This window comes from Myripristis murdjan, chromosome 7, assembly GCF_902150065.1.
Source record: "Myripristis murdjan chromosome 7, fMyrMur1.1, whole genome shotgun sequence".
Classification (NCBI taxonomy): Eukaryota; Metazoa; Chordata; class Actinopteri; order Holocentriformes; family Holocentridae; genus Myripristis; species Myripristis murdjan.
In genome coordinates, this window is record NC_043986.1 from 32,397,361 (window position 1) to 32,416,336 (window position 18,976).

The following is an 18,976-nucleotide window of genomic DNA, read 5'->3' on the forward strand; positions in this document are numbered from 1 at the left end:
GCCTTTTGGAGGAAATTTTATTTTTGAGACTCAGGTTTCATCATTGTGGCCATCAGGATAAATGAAAATACTCTGAGATTACAAACCATAAGTTTGTCATACAAATTCTCCACTACTTTATATTAGTGCCCAGTCCATGTCATACTTCATGTCAAATAATAATAATAAAAAAAAAAGACAAACTAGTCAAAACATGAGTTGCCTTCAGTTTGGAAGTAATACAAAAATAATTGTACAAAAAAAAAAAAAATCCTAGTTTGTGTGTACTATATAAATGTTTAATCCGTGTAATCTTAAGTATCTTAGTAGTTCTAAGGAAGTGCCAACAGGATCCAAACTGTCAAACTATTACCCTACACAGGCCTGTATGTGGCAAATTAATTACAGTTTAACATTTGTTAGCAGTAAGCACCTACTAACATTTACCAAAATCAAAACTTTGCAATATGTTGCATAAATCACACAAACAATCTCAGGGTCAGATTTTCTTAGTTCCCTCAAGTGAACAGAGTTCCTCATTTCTGGATGATGTCAAATAGTTTTACCAATAGTCAAATAATTTTTCTAATGCATGTCAACAATCATTAGATGTCATGTATTAGTAAAACTATTTGACAGCCATAAATACCCAAAATGTCATTTGGGACCTGTCTAGGATATAGCACATGAATGAGTGTAAACATCAGAGGTTAGCAGTTACAGCTACCAGATGACTGTTAGGTTACTGATGTCTTTGGAGAGGTCGGTCTTTGATGGGTAGACAACCTTGAGGTTCCCGTCTTGGTCGACGGTTCGAATTTGCTGGATGATCAGTTCGCTTGATGTCTCGCTGGCAGTCTCGCCGTCGGCAGCCGGTTCAGGAGGGGTGTCTCCTTCCCCGTCTGACCCAACCTCCTCCTTGTGCTCTGCTGTGAATTTGTTCAACTCCACCATTTTCTGTCACGAAAAAGGGAAAAGCCTGTCAAATGTCTGTGTGTGATTTTCCCGGTGTTTGAAACAATCTCTGAGCTCCGAAGTTGGAAAGGATTCTCCCAACCATCCTCAAGACAAAATACATTCGTATGCCTGTGATCATTAGATTATGGCTTCTGAGTTATCAGAACAGCAACAGGTGAGACTAACAACACTTAGAATAGCCTTAGGCTGATATAGGTGTTTAAAGGCTGACATGATACAGTATTTTTGGACTGAAGCTTCCAATACATGATATTCAGTAGCTTCACATTTGAAGCAAAGGATAAACATAGGTTACCATTACTGTGTGGAATATGACCAAAATGTCCTAAGAATAAGGTCAGGTTAAGGGGTTCCCACAGAACAAGTATAGAGTTCATCAAGTGTAGAATAAATACATAATCAAAAGTACATCATACCGATAATGCTAGATATGCCAGAGATGGATGACACTGAGTGGACCATATCTGATACATTGTATAACTCTATATGACAAAAAACGGTTCCAGATGAGTCCTTATGTTTAGTGTGCTGATCAAATATTCAGCAGCAGGGTACCTGATCCACCTCTGAGATTGCGTTAAAATGCGACAAGTTCTTGAGGAGGAAATTAGTTGTGAGTCCTGCAACCCAAAACCCGAGGTTGCGATTTCAAGTCACGTTCTCTGCTTAAGAGCTCCTCAGCCACTCTGTCTAATTTCACTTCCTGGTAATTAAATTAAAGCGCTATTCAATTGGGACAAGCTATTAAGACGGCATTAGTTAAACTGCTTCCTCAGTGCTGCCTGAAGTCATTGTTGTCACTGTACTTAAATCAGTGACTTAAGGCTGGGGGTAATTTGAGGTTTCCTCCAGCTTAAACTGGCTAGATAAAAAGAAACAAACAAACAAAAGAAAAAGTTAAATTACATCTAGATAATAAGCCACAAAATGTCACCGGTTTCAACAAAAGAATCCCCCAAACTTTAAAGAGACGTTGGTGCATCCTGGTCATTTTCGGACTTCCAACCAAACCAAAGTGATTGCTATTTAGTCCAGGTAATATCGCTCTCCTTCTCTTTGTTTAGACGTATACATGTCACCCTAACACGTCAACAGTATGTGCAACAATGCACCGGACGGCTGGCTGCAGCTCTAGAGTTGCAGTGAACGTATTGTGAGCTGTGTGTTTCAGTCGGTGACACAGTACACCGCTGGGACGGCTTGGCCTGCCGTGGTGAGCTCATTTCTTCCACTGACAGGAGCAGTGGTGTGTGTACTTGTGTGTGGTCATGTGAAAATCCTTTTGCAAGGATTCTGAATTGGTGTGTTTCTAAAATTAAGAAGGATGTTCGGGTTAGAGTGATGTGACAGGGAATTTTGGATTCAAACTGATGATAGTGGCTATTCAGATCTTTGAGTCAATCCAAAAAAGTACATAAAAAATTTCAAGTATGAAGTGTTTTTATGTGATTATTTTTTATTTTATTTTGATTTTGTTTTTTAAAATGTGTTTGAACTCCTAATTAGGCTTTATGTTATTTATTTATTTACTTTTTCCATTTACATAATTTCTATGTACTTTTTATTTACTTATTTATTCACTTTTTTTTTTTTTTTTTTTCTTTCTAACCGAGACTGTTGTGTTATTGTGGGGTTATGGGATGTTTCTTTGTTAATGTTTGTTTTGTCTATATAAAATGAACAAAAGCCAATAAACATAATATTGAAAAAAAAAAAAAAAAGTATGAAGTGTTTTACAGAATTTTGTTCTTGTCAGTGTGGACAAGCCACTGTAACAGCAGTCAGACAGTAAAACACTACACTGAAACACAGGGTAGCAATACTACTACAACAACTACTACAATGAAGAAACCCGTTCATGTAGGCTACAATACAATCAATTCAGGTTAAGGGATACAGACATCCATAAATATGCAATCACTCAAAGTGCATCATATCAGTGGTGGACCCCACCACTGACCAGATCTGATTTAATGAGAAGCCATTATCAACCGCTCTATTGGTTTGAATCCAATGCCAATGAAGTCATTCATCAGGTGTTACTAATGACATTAATTACAGTTCAGTTGCATTCAGATCTTACAGAGCCAGAGCCCTGCTATTTTTCATGCTGGCTCACTGGAAACACTCTGCGACCCTTAAATGGAACAGGCCATGCCATTACTAACACCTGTGTTTACCTGCTATTTCATGTCAAAATGGCTGCTGTGAAAAAGCTCCACTGCTCTAATTGAGTCTCCAGGTATGTCCCGATCACAGATCAGGTGTCCTTGTGAGCAGAGAAAAATTGACGCTTACCAGAATGAGAGCATCCATGACGTCTTTACAGGTCTGCAGGCTGGTGGAGCTCGTCACCTCCAAGAACAGCTCTTTGGTTGTCTTCCTTATCTACAGAGCACAATCAGCTTATCATGTCAATATGTGATCACAGAAATGACTTGGGTTACAATACCCCCAATGCATTATCAGAAGAAGAAACACTGACTTGCATGTTTGTTGTTGGTTTTGTCCACATCAGCTCAACTGTATCCTGTTCAAATCTCTATGCCAACACTTAAATTGACATCCCCTCTTATCTGAGCAAGCAATTATGATAAGTAGGAAGGAAGCATGATTCCTGTATAGCAATAAAAATAATATGTACGTTTGCTACCGGTGTAAATCACTGAGTGGACAAAGCCCTATTATAAAAAACAAAGTCTATCAGCCAAAAGTCAGTGGGGTGTATTGATATTTTTGGATGTCATTATGCATGGCCTGCTTTAGATAGTGTTGTCTCAAAAACAGATGCAGTTCCAGATTTGGCTGCTGAATTGTTGAGAATGACTTAAGCAGTGACCTGTGACAAAGACAACTGTCTGTGGTCAGATTAACATCAAACAGATCAAACAAACACACACACACACACACACACCTTTGTCTTCTCACTGTTGGTGATTGGTGGAAATGAGATCACATTTCCATCTGCATCCAGCAGGCAGGGGTAGAGTGCTTTTCCATCCAGGAGCTGCAGATACCTGCAGCACAAAAAGTACAAGAACACTGACTGTTGATGTTGCTGTCATTGTGCATTTTATTTATATGGCAATTATCCAACAGTGGAATTTACACAATGCTTCACAAAAAAAAAAATCAAACATGATATACTAAAATATAACAACTGATAACAATTGAGAATCACATTCAAAAACAACTGGTACATAAATACATAAATAAATGAGTAAAGTAAATGAAGGAAAACTGAGTAACAAAACAATATTAAAGGTGGGAGAAATTAAAAATATGATACAGATGATGATAATTAAATAGTTCCTCAAGCAGGAGTTCCACAGTCTGGGAGCCCTGGAGCCAAAGTCCGACCTCCGACCTCTTAAGTCTGTTACGTAGCTTTACTGTACCTAGACTAACTTTATACACCATTGGTAAAAGTAACTCAAAATCTAACTGAGAGCCAGTATGACGATGCTAAAATTAGGGATATCCACTCTCTTCATATGTGATATTCATGTGTATGTTCATGTGTAAGCAAAGACTGGGATTTATCAATTTATACCTATACTAAGCAACTGAAAAGTAATAACCAGGAGAAACAAAGTTGAATGAATATGCTCCTTCATAATTAACATAGACACCGTTTGCCTACAGCAATTGAGAATAAGATTGCAAATTATAAACAAGTTGGACTGTGTATACTATCCAGCTTTATCTGCCATTTACACATGATAACTTAACATGACTAATTGACATTGCTCCATTAATTCTGCATGGAGGAGGCTTTTCAGAGAGCACACCAGCTTTATAAGAGACTGACAAATGGCTACTCCGAATATTTTGTTTTCCACTGCCTATTTTATTGGACCTCTGCTCTATTCTTCCCCCTCATCCTGGAGATGCAGATGGATTGCTTTGATTAATGTAGCTTTTGCAACATTTGCATACAGCAGACATAAAGAAATTCAAATGCTAATTATTTGTCGATACAAGAGGCAAGAGGTTGGTCCAAAGTGGCTGCTCCACATTTGACAGGCTCTCTTGGTTAACAATTATTCTTTTCTTTGGGCAAATACCTGCAGACTTTTTCTTTCTGCCACCGCTCAGCATGTAAATGAAACAGTATTAATTGCAGATCCAGTGACTGCCAAACCTGTTTTTTTTTGTTTGTTTGTTTGTTTGTTTGTTTGTTTGTTTGTTTTTGTTTATGTCTTTGCCTGATCAATAATCAGCACATTTCATGTTTCAAGTTACTGAGTGGGTGTGCACAAGAATGATGGTGGTTTAGAAAGTCTAATATTTATCAAGACAGATTACTAACACTTGTGTGCACACATTTGATACATGCCACCTGCAAATAAATACATGCAGTACATGCAAATATTCTTCATTATATTTGTAAGAGAAAATTTATAACCATTTCCACGCATTGATTGCATGGAGCCCTCAGTATGTGAGACTTCTGAATGGGAAAAACGAATCTAAATCTAATCTAAACCAGATTTGCCATTCTCTGGAAGATAAAACGGCTTAGGAAAAAGCGTTCAATGGCAAGACTAACCTTTGAGAAATGAAAGGAGTGAGCATTCAGCTGTAAACCAAAATGAGGTTGTCTTGATTTGCAGTGTGTGTAGAATGACAACAGCCTGTCAAAGAGTCCCTTTAACCGCATTCATCTTTGGTTCATTTTGTTGAACTGGCAGGACCTCAAAAAACATCAGCAGCACCTTACGTCAAGTACACTGTGATGCATTACAAGCAGATTGGGAAAGTATTACGAGTATAGATTCATTTCTCCTGCAATAAGATCAACACTGGCAGATTATTTTCAAAAGACCTTTTTCATAGCAGCATTTTGACATGCAATAGCAGGATAAACACAGGTGCTACTAATGACATTAATGAAGGTTGTGTTTCACTGAAGTGTAGCAGAGTGTTTCCAGTGAGCCAGCATGAACAAAAACAGCTCTCTTTGTCAGACCTAAATGGAGCAGAACCTCCATTAATGTCATCACTAACACCTGTGTTTATCCCACTGGTTCCTGTCAGAACGGCTGTGGTGAAAAAGATCGATTGGAAATCATGTCATTAACCACATAGCGGGCCAAGTCCGTATTCGGCCTCAATTTTTGCATTTTAGGTGTATGAAATCATACTCTCAATTATATAATAATCATGCATTCACAATGTGCTTTTAGCTATCTTTGTGAAGTTGAATCTCAAAGGTTCATAAATAGTGACAGATGATGTGACAGCAGGGGGCCCAACCACACTAACATATTACAAATGAAGGTAAAACTAAGTATGACTAACTGTAACTCCAGCTGCTGTGGCATCTTTGTATTTACAAAGTGTAACACTGCCCTCATGTGTTTAAGGCCAAAAGAACATCCTGCTTAGGACACAAGCTGCTGCCTGGTGTTTTCAAAGTGGGGTCCAGGAACCCCCAGGGATCCTTGATGGGCTTCCAGGGGGTCCCCAGTAAAATGTTGATGTGAATTTAACTTTCTCACTGGAAACTGTTACAGTGTAGAAAATGTATGAGTGATCATTTTCACATTTTGTGTCTTTCTTCAAAAAAACAAATACAGGAACATGAGGGAAAAATAGGGAAATGGTTACCAGAAAACAAACAAACTAACTAACAAGAAAACTATAATTATTAAAATGATATATTTCACGGTCAGGTTCATGATGCTGGATTTACGTCACATTTCTTGTGTGGAAATGCTTGTGAGCATTTACACAAGCCTCACCCTTCAGCTGTTTGTAGTGAGTATTGAGGCTTTTTAACACTTAATTCAAGGACTTGTGAATTATTTTAGGGCAGTTAATGTCAAGTCATAGCAATCACCTCTCATACATTTATAAAATATACACATTGGAGTTATACACTAGACTGATTAACATGATGCGGCGTACCTATAAAGCATCATGTAAACAATGCTTTATAACATTGACATTTACATGACATTGAATAAAGCTTCATTAATAATTTTAGTGTCTATATATTTACAGATTTTTGAAGTGGGTTGATGTCAGGACTCAATACATGGGGATAATACAACAGGAATATTATAGACATTGTACAAGATTGCAAACATTACAATTAACAGGCTTAGCTCACAAAAGTCATTTTCAGTTTAAGATATTTATTAAACATGTAATTCTTACAAGAGTTGCATTGTGTGGCTCTGTTCTGATCCATAGTTTTGTTAAGGCTCCCCGAGTAAGCATTAGGATTGCTTTACTATAACAAAGACTATATAAAATCACTTCAAAAGGCATCCCCTGATGTCGTGGATAATTAGGTATTTTTCCCCAGTTCTCATTATTACATGATAATTTAGGGCACTGTGTCATTTCTAGGCTAAGGAAAAATAACTGCAATATCCCGGTATTATTCCGAAGGGGACTTAAAGTGTCTGCATGGCACCTAGTAAGATTATAGTTATCTTACCCTTTTTAATACTGTAATGAAAAGGTACCTAATTTAATCTCCAGGAGTGTCATTAGACTATTATAATACCACTACAGGATCTTCGGTCGGCTGTTAGCCTAGTGAGTTTACGGCCTAAGTACTTATTAATAATATGTTTTATCTGTATAACACTCCAATGAGGCCTCGTTGTATGCCTGCAGTTCATCTTTGTTGTTGCTCTGTGACACAAAATCCAGGTTTTTTTTTCTAGAACCACATCTAGACACAAGGTGTGCATTGGGTGGAGAGTGGTGACCAGATATGATCAGAGAAATATCAAAAATCAGATTAAATTTAATATCATGCCATTGACTATAAAGCTTCCCCATGTGGAATCCATCCTTTTATCATGCTCTGAATATCATAATTATCACACACTTTCAGTGTGCCTTTAATGCAACTGTTTCACCTCAAGTTAAGGGTTAGCAGTTTGTTTTGACCTTTGTGGATATATTGTATCGGTGTTGCTTTTCATAATTTCATTGACAACACTTTCTGCAACTCTTTGATGGAATAATTTATCATCGTGATCCCTGCCTACATTAAACAACAGCTTTCAAAGTTTACAGAGACCTTTTCCCCCCCAACACAATGAGATAAAATGACTGTTATACTGAGAGCTGTGTGTTGTACTGACTTGTGCAGGCCTGAGACGTTTTGCCTCTTCTTCTGCTTCCTCTGCTCGTCGGCCTCCAGCTGAAGCTGCCTCATCAGCTCCACGGCCGTCACCTCCTTGCGGCCCAGTGGCACGATCTAACACACAGTTTAATCAAATTAGATTTGAAGGCATTTTAAGCATTTTTCAGTGGCAATTTGAATGAAACCTACATCAACATTCAGCAAAAATGAAAACAACTCTAGTCCCATTAGAATATGTCAGGCTTGATATGGCTGATGTCTTACTCGAAATACAGCGCACAACAAAACACGACATTTAACAGATCTAAAACCTTGCTATATCTAATGTAATCAGTACTTTTAATACTAAAAAAGCCAGGCGTGGTTGGTTGACAGCTGTTTTGAATTTTAGAATTCTATTTTAAATTGTGCAAAATGATTTGAGAATATTCTATAATACACGATGACTGTAATAAATATAATATTACATTAGGGGTGTAGCATTGCATTCTAGTATATTCTTATCAATCATTTTACACACACACACACACACATGCACACAAATATCTATATAGGCTACACTGTATGGACAAAAGTATTAGTCCACCTCCAGATTCCACCTGCAGGACCTTTTCTGACCTCCCATTCTAAATCCATAGGCATTAATATGAAGTTGGTCCCCCTTTGCAGCGACAACAGCTTCCACTCTTCTGGGAAGGCTTTCTACCAGATGTTGGAGTATGTCTGTGGGATTTTTTGCCCATTCATCCAGAAGAGCATTTGTGAGGTCAAACACTGATGTTGGACCAGAGGGCCTGGCTCTCAGTCTCTGTTCTAGTTGATCCCAAAGGTGTTGGATGGGGTTGAGGTCAGGGCTCTGTGTGAGCCGGTCAGGTTCTTCCACACCAAACTCACCCTAACCCTAGCCCTTATGGGGCTTGCTTTGTGCACTGGTTATTAGTCATGCTGGAACCAACCAAAACCTCTACCAGGTGATTTCACTATGTGATGAGTTCCTCCTCTCTGCTTGAAGGTGAGCTAATCAGTGAAATCACCTGGTGTAATGTTTGGTTGGAATGAAAACGTGCAGCCTCTTGGCCCTCCATGGCACATGGTTTGACACCCCTGGTGTCTGTCTGTCTATCTGTCTACCTATCTATCTATCTATCTATCTATCTATGCACACACACACAGATATTTTGCAGCTATATTTCATTATACATATAAACTAAGCAAAGATTTGAAGGTATTGAAGGTGAAAGGTTTACTGATATTCTTATATGTATTTTGGTATATTTTATTTTTTTTACTCTTATAGGGTATTCAAATGCATTTTCTTATATTCTTTACATTGAACTACTTTATTTATTTTATTATTTTGTTATAGTGTTGAGAGTTATATTTTGTGCAGTCTACTATTGTTCCTGTGCAACATCTAGGTAACCTGCTGCTGGAACACCAATTTGTCAATTTGGGGTCAATAAAGAACATCTATTTATCTATAAGTCACCTGGGAGGATATGTAATGTCCTTCTACCAACACTGATAAAACAGTAAACCAGTGTATCACGATGTGTCATATTTGGTTGCATGCGTCTTAAAACCAACATAACTATGAACAGCAACAATCTGTGAGACACCAAGGCACGTTATTTTGCAAAGCTTTAAAAAGTGATTTAAAGTGATTTAAGAAACAAACAAAAAACTACCTGAGATTCTCCTGACTGAATCTTAAGTACACTGCTGTTAGACGAGGCTGCAGATACCTTTAGCTGAGCCGGGGGTTTGGCGCCATACACCAAGGGACCTTTGAGAAACTGCGTGTCATGAGTTGCGATGGTTGCCGTGGTCCTTTTCCCACATAAATCCTCGTGAAGCTTGGTCTAGAAAAACAACAGCAGAGTGTTACTGACATCACTGAGGCGGTTATTTTTCAGAATATTAGCTGGGGGGAGGTCCAGCTCAATACTAGGAAGCTAACAGTTAGCATTCGGAGCATCCAGCCAGTATCCAGCACAATGAGAGGAAGATAGAGCCACTACTGTCCTATAGAACAACTTTGGGGAAAATGAAATAATATCACATTTTTCAAAATGAGTGAACTATCTCTTTAAGATATTCATGATCAATAGAGAAAGTAAAAATGGAGCAGTGTGAAGATTGTGACTTTACCTGGGCCATCAGAAACCTCTTGAGGGCGTTCCCAGGCTTCAGGTTCATGCCCCTGACCATGCAACACACCAAGTACGGCCGAATGTCCTTCATCTCCTCGCTTACTTTGACCGTGAGCGCTGTGGGGGCGTCGGAAACATGGAGAACCCTCACCACCATCTTATCTAATTCCTCTACCTCATCCTCTTCGTCCACCTTTTTCTTCTTCTTCCTCTGTTGCTGCCTCTTCCTCTTGTCTGCATTTCGTCCTCCCGCCTCAGCATCATCTCCATCCTCCCCTTGTTTTCCCTTTCCTTTCCCTCTGCTGCCGGCACGAATGTAGTCCAGAATGGACTTGGTCTGGCAGCCGTTGACCATCTTCTCCAGACGCTTGTCTTTGAATTTGTTGCCTCGGAGGTTGATCTCTTTGAGCTTGGAGCAGTCACTCAGATCTGAGGGAATCTCGCTCAGCATGTTGTTGGACAGATCCAGCATCTGAGGGGACAGACATAAGGACAACTAAACCATGGCCATTGGGTACAGCATGGTAAAGCACACTTGTTTTTATCAACATTCAAACTGTAAGCGAAGACAAAGCAAAAATTCCAAGTCTATACAGAAGCCATATTTTTAAAAATTACAACTGGGGAGCTTTCAGGACCAGGTTGGGGTCAGTGCTATGATGGTCTGCTGACCTGTGGCTACACTCACATCCACCTACCTACCTACATGTGCTTTGGCACACTGATCAAACAGAAATATCTTGTCAGCTATGAGTTGCTACACTTTAATCTGTCGATACTGACAGGTTGTTAAGTTTTCTTGTGTAATAACAGGTATTTTGCCATAACTTAGGGTTTAGCCAAGCAACACCCCGAACTAAATTATCTGCATGCATTATCTAATACTTATAATGTGGGAAGAAGGCGTATTTATCATCATCATCAGGTGGGTGTAAGTCTCCATTGGAGTGCTGGCCTCATATTTCCACTTCTCAAGTTTGGAGGGAAAAGCAAAACTTCCATAATATGACTGTGTAATGTAGTTTTGTGCATGTGAAAACATATGAATATATACTTTAAGACATTTAAATCAACAGACCAACAGATTGCTCCTTGACACCTAATAAAATAATGATTATTAAATCTCCATCTCTATAATCAATATGAATATATTAATCAGATGAGATTCTTATTGAAATCAGGAACCAAATGTGATTACATGACAATAACAACGATCAGTGAAAGTACATTTGCATATTCAGTAAGAACATACTGATCAGGTCAGATCAATAAAGAGTATATAGTTATGTCATGACATAAGAAGCCTAATAATGAATTCTTGCCAGCACATAGGCCTACATCTCTAGGCCTATGGCCTAAAATGACGTCATGAAGACCTGGTTCGCCACTGCCCTCGGTCAAGAAGTTAAAACTGTAATAAACTGTATTTGAAACTGTTACTTGGTTTATTAGCTGTGAGCCGAATTTAAGAGGAGGTCGTATCTGTTCAGAAAAAGCACTGAATGGTGTTCTATGTGGTGTACATATGTGCCGAAACTTGCCAAAGCAAAGCGCCGCCAGATATTTGAACGGAGTCTGGTAAGAGTTCGGCCTACCTTCAGAGCTGACAACTTGTGCACATCGGCACTCAGCTCCTGGATGGAGTTGTCAGAAGCTATCACGGTGCTGAGCAGATCCAGCCGCTCTGAGTAGAAGTCATCGGGGAAGGCGGTGATGTGATTCTTGGAGATGTTGATGGTAGAGAGCTTGGTGCACTGGCTCAGCCCTTCCGGCAGAGCCTCCAGGCTGTTGCAGCTCACATTCAGCGTGTTGAGCTCCGCCAGCCGAGTGATCTCCTCCGGCAAAACCCTGAGGTTGTTAACCGAGAGGTCCAGGACCTTCACGGAGCCCAGACCACCGATGGCTCGCGGGATGGAGACAAGCTTATTCCTGCAAAGGATGAGGCTCTGGAGGTTTGTCAGATGTTTGATGTCGTCGTGGATCTCTGTCAAGCTCGGACACTGGCTGATTTCCAGATAATTCAGCAGTGTGAGGGAATAGATGGCAGGGTTGAGTCCTCCATTAGAGGAAATTCTCTTGTCGACCGCTGCGCCTTGTAAAACCAGCTCACGTCTCCTCTCTTTTCCTGCTTTTTCTACCTCTGGCCATTCCTTGCTGTCATCCATGCTGCCCAACAACAACACCTGACAACTGCTTCCGCTTCCTCTTCTTCGTTGTTTTACCGGCGGATGGCAAACCAACTTTAGGGTGCATATCGCCACCTGCTGTATTGGAGTGTATAATATCGCACCAAATTATTACGAGGCATAAAACCCACAGTTCGGTTTGAATGGCAGTTTTGGGGGTCACGATTTCGGTTTCGGTTTCGGTTTCGGGTTTTTTTTTTTTTTTTTTTTTTTTTTTTGATTGTGGAGAAAAAAAATAGAACAATTCTTAATTACCTCTGACCTTTGCACATTATAATAACTTCTACCCTTCCTATATTTATCCCACATGTTCTGGCAGATCTCTGTCCACTTATTTTTGATCAGCGCCTTTCCTTCCCCCTTTCTGAAAGTAAGTGGCATTGCTTCTTTTTGAAGAGCTTCTTTTTATCTGCATATTCATTCCCTCTTATTCCCTCATCCATCAACAGGGGACATCTACACCTCTTCTATTGATTCTCAAATGTAATCAACATCAACTGCATCACAAAGTATTGAAGTGAAACAAACAAATCAATAAATGTATTGAAAGTGTTTATGAATGGATGACTTGATGGATGATATATTCATAGCAATACATGCCTGTGAAAGGGCTGCAGAATTAAAGCAAGGAATCAGTCATAAAAACCAAGCAAGTCTTTCATATAGAAATATCATGCCCCATTGCATTTACTTCTTATTTGCTGTAATTTGTAACATACTCTTCAACACACACTCACACTCGCACTCACACACACACACACACACACACACACACACACACACACACACACACACACACACACACACACATATGTGTGTGTGTGTGTGTGTGTGTGTGTGTGTGTGTGTGTGTGTGTATACATATATGTGTGTGTGAGTGCGAGTGTGAGTGTGTGTCTGTGCTCAAACACATATGCATGTGGGGTTCTGGGAGAGGAGTGTGTTGAAGGGTAATGCCTTTTCTAGCAATTTTCTTGCAAACACAAATAAAAAATAAAAAACTGATGTCAATCCAACATCACTCATCTGACCTTTAAATAAAGAACTTTCATAATTTTAAATATAGTTTTCTTGTATTTTTTTTATTTTACGTTGATTTTTCAGGATGTTTTTTTCAGATTTTCTCTTTTTTCATTCTCTCTCTCTCTCTCTCTCTTTCTCTCTCTCTCTCTCTCTCTCTCTCTCTCTTTCTCTGTCTGTCGGTATCTCTAAACTGACATTCTGATCATTTTGTTGGCTTTTTCCCATCTTCCTGTCACGTTTTTTCTTGTGTATGAAAGAAATGAAGTGAATTTGCTCTGGTATCAAAGGTTTAAATTGTTTATGTCATACTTGACCACTGACAAATCACGGCGAGATTAAACCAGAGAGGACGAATTTTGAAATGCTCCCTCATACATTTTCTGTGTTTTAACAGTCTGTACTGAACCTAAACATATCTCTAATTTTGCTGAGGTGGTCCTACAAGCCCCGGCCCGAGCCCTGTTCTTAGCACCCCTGCAATACCAACATCCCCTGCTGGGATTCACCAGTCAATATTTATTTTTAGCGACGTTCTTATTTTGAAGAAAATCGTCTAACTTCTGGTAGTATCTTCGCTTGCTCCACCAGACCACTAGGAAGACGTAGTTAAAACACATATAAACGTATTTTTGTGAACCTCACTGATTCGGGTATTTGTATGCAATGTCACACAAAATTATAATGCAGCCAAAAGAAGCTCTTATTGTGAAATGTCTGTTGGCACACATTGGCACACTAAGAAAACTCCATTGACCACAAACACTTGCAGCTGCCGACGAGACCGCCAGTGAGCATGCGCGCGCTGGTTGTTGTCAGCGGTGGTTATGGAGATAGGATGGCGTCGCGAGCTGTCAGCCTCTCGGTGATATTAGAGGTGAGAGAATGAACTCGAGACACACGCAGGTAAACTTTCTGTCGGTTTCAGCCGCCGACCAGTGACACTTTGTTATAATGCATGTTATTTTGTCGGGACATTTAGTGGAGTTCAGGTGCTCCACAAAACACCTCTCGAGTACAAGTTGAGAAGCAGCTAGCTGTCGGGCGGAGGGGTTAGCTAATGCCGCGGTGTGTCATCCTCAGTCCAGCCGGGGCTGCGGGCTCCTGCTGCGACATGTGCTCTTCCGTACGGTAACAACACACAGCTGCTCGGTACTTCTCATTTAGTCTCTCTTATCCGCCGGCATACGCCCCTCAATTATCATGACATGACGTGAGAACTTTTACACATCGTCAAGACCCTCCCACACACACACACACACACACACACACACACACACACACACACACACACACACACACACACACACCAGGCTAGTTGTTTCAGTCTGGCTTTAATGTTAAAGCCATAGCTTTTCAGTGTAATCACTGGTTTTCATATTTAGGACCCTCGCCTCTCTGGTTATTTTTACTCTTGTGCTTATTTAGTTTTTTTTTTTTTTTTTTAAATTAATTAATTAATTAATTAATTAATTAATTAATTAATTAATTTTGTGTTGGCCTTTATTTATTTGTTTTTAACATTTTAACATTTTAAAGTGTTTATTGTTTATTTTACTGTTTATTTAAGTTTTTAGTCTAGCAGACTTTTTATTGTTTACATTTAAATGAACAGCGAGCAGCAGTGCGACCCAGGTTCTAAAAGCTGACTTAAATTGGTAACACTTTGCTAATTTGTAACAATTTGCCAAATTAGATTGTTACAGCACAGGCCCTCTGATTGGTAAAGACAAGGCAAGGCAAGCTTGTCTCTGTAGCACCATTCATACGCAAATTCAAAGTGTTACAGAGGCATAGAAACACATTAAGAAAACTAACACAGTGAAAAAACATGAAAGGCTAAAATTAATCAAAGCAGAAAAAAATAAAGCAAGAAAAGTGTAAACAACGATGAAAGCAGAAACCCAACCAGAATAAGCAAAAACTACTTCATGACTAGAAGTTGGTAGTGTATGTGTTTTATTGGTAAATATCAAGCCTATGACTTTGACATACCAACTTAAGGTATGAACATCTACAACAGGGCTACTCAACTTAAGATGGCTCAGGGGCCACTCAGCAAAATTCAGATGTGTCCAAGGGCCGCAAGCTAAAAATGTCTGTCCTATTTTAAACATTTCAACAATAATTTTGTCACAGGCTACATGACTAGTCTAAAAATTAATGAAACATACAGGAAACAGGAAATTTCCATCCAAGGCCAAACTTCACTGAATAAAAGATTGTCATGCAATTATTAATGATGAAATGATCAAGTTACAACAAAATGAGGCTTTATTCCCAAAATGTGAACAGAATGGGCAGCTTGCCTAGAGGTTAATATTGAACAGGCTTCATTCACAAAATGTTAGTGATAGAAATGAATTGTCCACAGACTGAAAGTCAGTAATTAGATGGAATAGTATTTTTATTATATGACAGTGGCGGGCTGCATAAAAATGGTTGAGTAGCCTTGATCTACGGCCCTGATCAACAAACTGCTTTGGCAGTGTCGAAGTTGACTTGTCATGATGTTTGATAGTGGGGAGTCAGCCATATCCAGCCTGTAGTAAGATAAATGTTCATTTTTGTGGTGAAATCTTCATTAAAACAAGTGTAGTGATGTAATATGGCCTGGAAAATAATCTCGAAATAAACGGTGGGTGTCATCCAACAGCATCTTGTAACAGATCCCTCGTGATGGAAAATAAACGAGATTCCTGTCAACTCTCAGAGTGAAGGAGATCTCAGGAGACTGCGATCTTATGCAAAAGATGTTTATTAATGTTCAGCTGAGGAGGAGAGAGTATGAGCACGGCGAGTGTGAACAGTGTGTAGTACCACAACAATTCTGGGGGTTGCTCACTGGCATGCCTTATTTTTAAGGAGAATTCTTATCTAAGTATGTTAGATGTCAACAGCCCTGTGGTCATGAAAGGCACCAGTCTGCCTGGCCTTGTCTTAGTAGCCTATATCTTGTATGGCGTGCCCCAGACTTATGGCCTTGGTGGTGTGGAGACAGTACGTCTTATCAATGCAGCTCAAAAGCCAGTTACAGAGAAAATCCCTTCACAATCCTGTAACACTTAGAGTATGTGGCTGGTGAATGGTGCTGTCCTGTAAATCCTGCAGATTTACAATAAATATAATAATAATTATAACAATAATAATACTACTGCTAATGATAATACTTCATTTATATAACACCTTTCATACAAGCAGTGTTGCCCAAAGTGCTTAACAATATAAAAAAAAAAAACAAGACTAAAATAAAAACAGGCAGTTTAAAACCTTTTAATACTGCAAATACTGTGCGATAAAACCAGGTGATCAGTTGAAAAACAAACAGAGGCAGCAAAAACAAATGTCAATAAGATAAAAATAAAAATATGGAGATAAACAAAAAGAAGATAGAAACAGTAAAATATTTAGAAACAAAAGAAGTCAAAACAATAAAATACACTGGACATTTTATGTGGAGCTTGAATCTTTCAACCAGTTATTTTCCCAAGAGTTCTGTATATTTATAGTGACAAATGTGTAAGGTAACATCCTTTTTGATAGACGCCTAATTTCTATTCCAACGTAGGAAAAAAGGTATATATAATGTCACAAAATTGTAAATTAATGCATGGATCAAGTGAAAAGAATACACCCTTCTCATTTGTCTGTGTTGTGTCAGTGTCGACCAGAGGGATGACCAGAAAGATTGGATTCATCGTGGTCAGCTCTTCTGGACACGAGGACAACTTCAGTGCCACAGAACTGATGGTCCATGCACCTTCTGTCAGTGGCTGGAGATCCACCAGGTACTTCAACATTGTGCTTTATTTTGAAGTCGACATTAGCTGTATTATTTCGACAAGAATATACACATTCTCCAACTCTCTAGTGGACTCTGAACTGCTTGATTTAAAACAGCCTTTTCCATTGCCATTTCCAAATCACAGCAGGATGCATCTTTTTTTGGCCATGGGAAATGTCTTGCAGTGGTGTTTTGGTGCTAGTTGGTATTCTTGACCTTTAAGCCACAATGTCCCTCATGAAATTTAAACCATGAGCTTTTAATCAAAAGCTGTGTCTTGCATAGCGAGTCATATTACAGTTCTAATTTTCAGCCTGAAATTTCATTTCATCTGATATGCTGCAAGGTCATTTGCCAGTGGCTAAAATAAATCAGAGTGATTCCATTTCACGTTTTAAGTACTGAACAGGCTTATTATTGTTTTGTAAGAACAATGATCTTGTTTAATCCTTTCTGAAAATCAGAATACAGATGTAACTGGAGGCTTAATGAATTTACAGCACTCCACAAGGTCAACCAAGAGGTGAAGCCACTGGTTTCCCTTCTTGATAGGCACATCCAGTACTAAAGGACAAAATTCACAAATAGCCTAATACTAATTTGCCACTGTCTGGGGAAATTGAGTTAAATGAAACATGAGCTACTAATTACATCAGAAACATATTTAAACAATCTCATTGTACAATTGCAAATTCGATCCTACAATTACAAATCCAAACATATATTTGCTATTGCCTGTCCCAGCATGCATTCGCAGGAAAGCAATGAGACAATGAGAGGTGTACCAGAGCCAGGGTCCTGTTATTGTTCATTCTGGCTCACTGGAAAGGCTCTGGTGCACTTAAATAGAACAGAACCTTCATTAATATAATTTGAAACACCTGTGTTTACCTGCTATTGGTACTGCTATGTGTCAAAAATGAGTGCTCTGAATTTGCATGATCTGCATGCCTTTGGACTGTGGGCAGAGACCAGAGCACCTGGAGGAAAACCCACGCAAATATAGGGAGAAAATGCAAACCCCACACAACAGTACACAACAGTGATATTTGTGTCTTCCATAGGTTATGCTCCTACCCTCAGCAGATCACCATTCAGCTGGTGGAGCGCTGCAGGGTGAGGAAGCTGCAGCTGCTGGCCCACCAGTACCTCATCCCAACCAAGGTGGAGTTCCACATCGGAGACACCCTCCCTGATGCCAGCACCCCGGGGCTCGCTGGGCATTTCCGCAGACTGGGGTGAGACTGCAGATCAGCCTGTGGACAGTTTTGATTTGCAGCTCTTTGCATCTTTTAATCAGTAATATGAATTTAGGTTAAGATAACATGAAACTTCAGTGATCCATCTGGGGAAATTAGGTTATTGCAGCAGAATGCTATTGGAAACAGCAATGAAGAGCATGTATTAAATAAACAGAGGATATTAAACACCAAAAATCTGCTGCTCTAGACCTAACTGCTGACTGACAGAGTGACTGCTGAGTCTGAAGTGGAGCAAACATGCCAGTGGAAGGCAAAAATTAACACAATCCACGCTCCATCCTGTTTTTAAAATCCTGATTGCCTCCAAACTGTTGTAGTTATTTCTGAGCAGCTAACATTGGCACAACATTAACATCAAACCATTAAGCCTAGCTGAGCCATTTTTGTGTAGATTTTTTTTTTTTTTGGCATTCCTGCTTAATTTGACAGTCACGGTAGAGAGAGACAGGATGGGCAGGGGAGAAAGAGGGTATGACATGCTGTAAGGTGCCTGAGGTTGGATT

General features: G+C 39.4%; 2 protein-coding genes across 5 annotated transcripts in view; one reads left to right on the forward strand and one right to left on the reverse strand.

Moving 5' to 3' along the window:
- lrrc47 (leucine rich repeat containing 47) lies at positions 1-12,421 on the reverse strand. The gene is made up of 7 exons (XM_030055081.1): positions 11,817-12,421; positions 10,220-10,693; positions 9,814-9,930; positions 8,067-8,182; positions 3,872-3,974; positions 3,256-3,345; positions 1-936 (listed from the first exon to the last, which is right to left on the reverse strand). The coding sequence occupies exons 1-7, from the start codon at positions 12,384-12,386 to the stop codon at positions 703-705; spliced, it is 1,704 nt and encodes a 567-aa protein (XP_029910941.1). The 5' UTR covers positions 12,387-12,421; the 3' UTR covers positions 1-702.
- A 1,789-nt stretch (positions 12,422-14,210) lies between these two features.
- cep104 (centrosomal protein 104) overlaps positions 14,211-18,976 on the forward strand; it is a 42,705-nt gene continuing 37,939 nt past the window's right edge. For 2 of the 4 annotated variants that reach the window (XM_030055061.1, XM_030055064.1), the window contains exons 1-3: positions 14,211-14,304; positions 17,089-17,215; positions 18,276-18,449. In XM_030055061.1, the coding sequence (XP_029910921.1) occupies positions 17,103-17,215; positions 18,276-18,449 (287 nt within the window). In that variant the 5' untranslated portion in view covers positions 14,211-14,304; positions 17,089-17,102. Of the gene's footprint in view, positions 14,334-14,549; positions 14,554-16,083; positions 16,090-16,309; positions 16,320-17,088; positions 17,216-18,275; positions 18,450-18,976 lie in introns of those variants that run through there. The other 2 variants (XM_030055063.1, XM_030055062.1) reach the window with 2 other exon arrangements.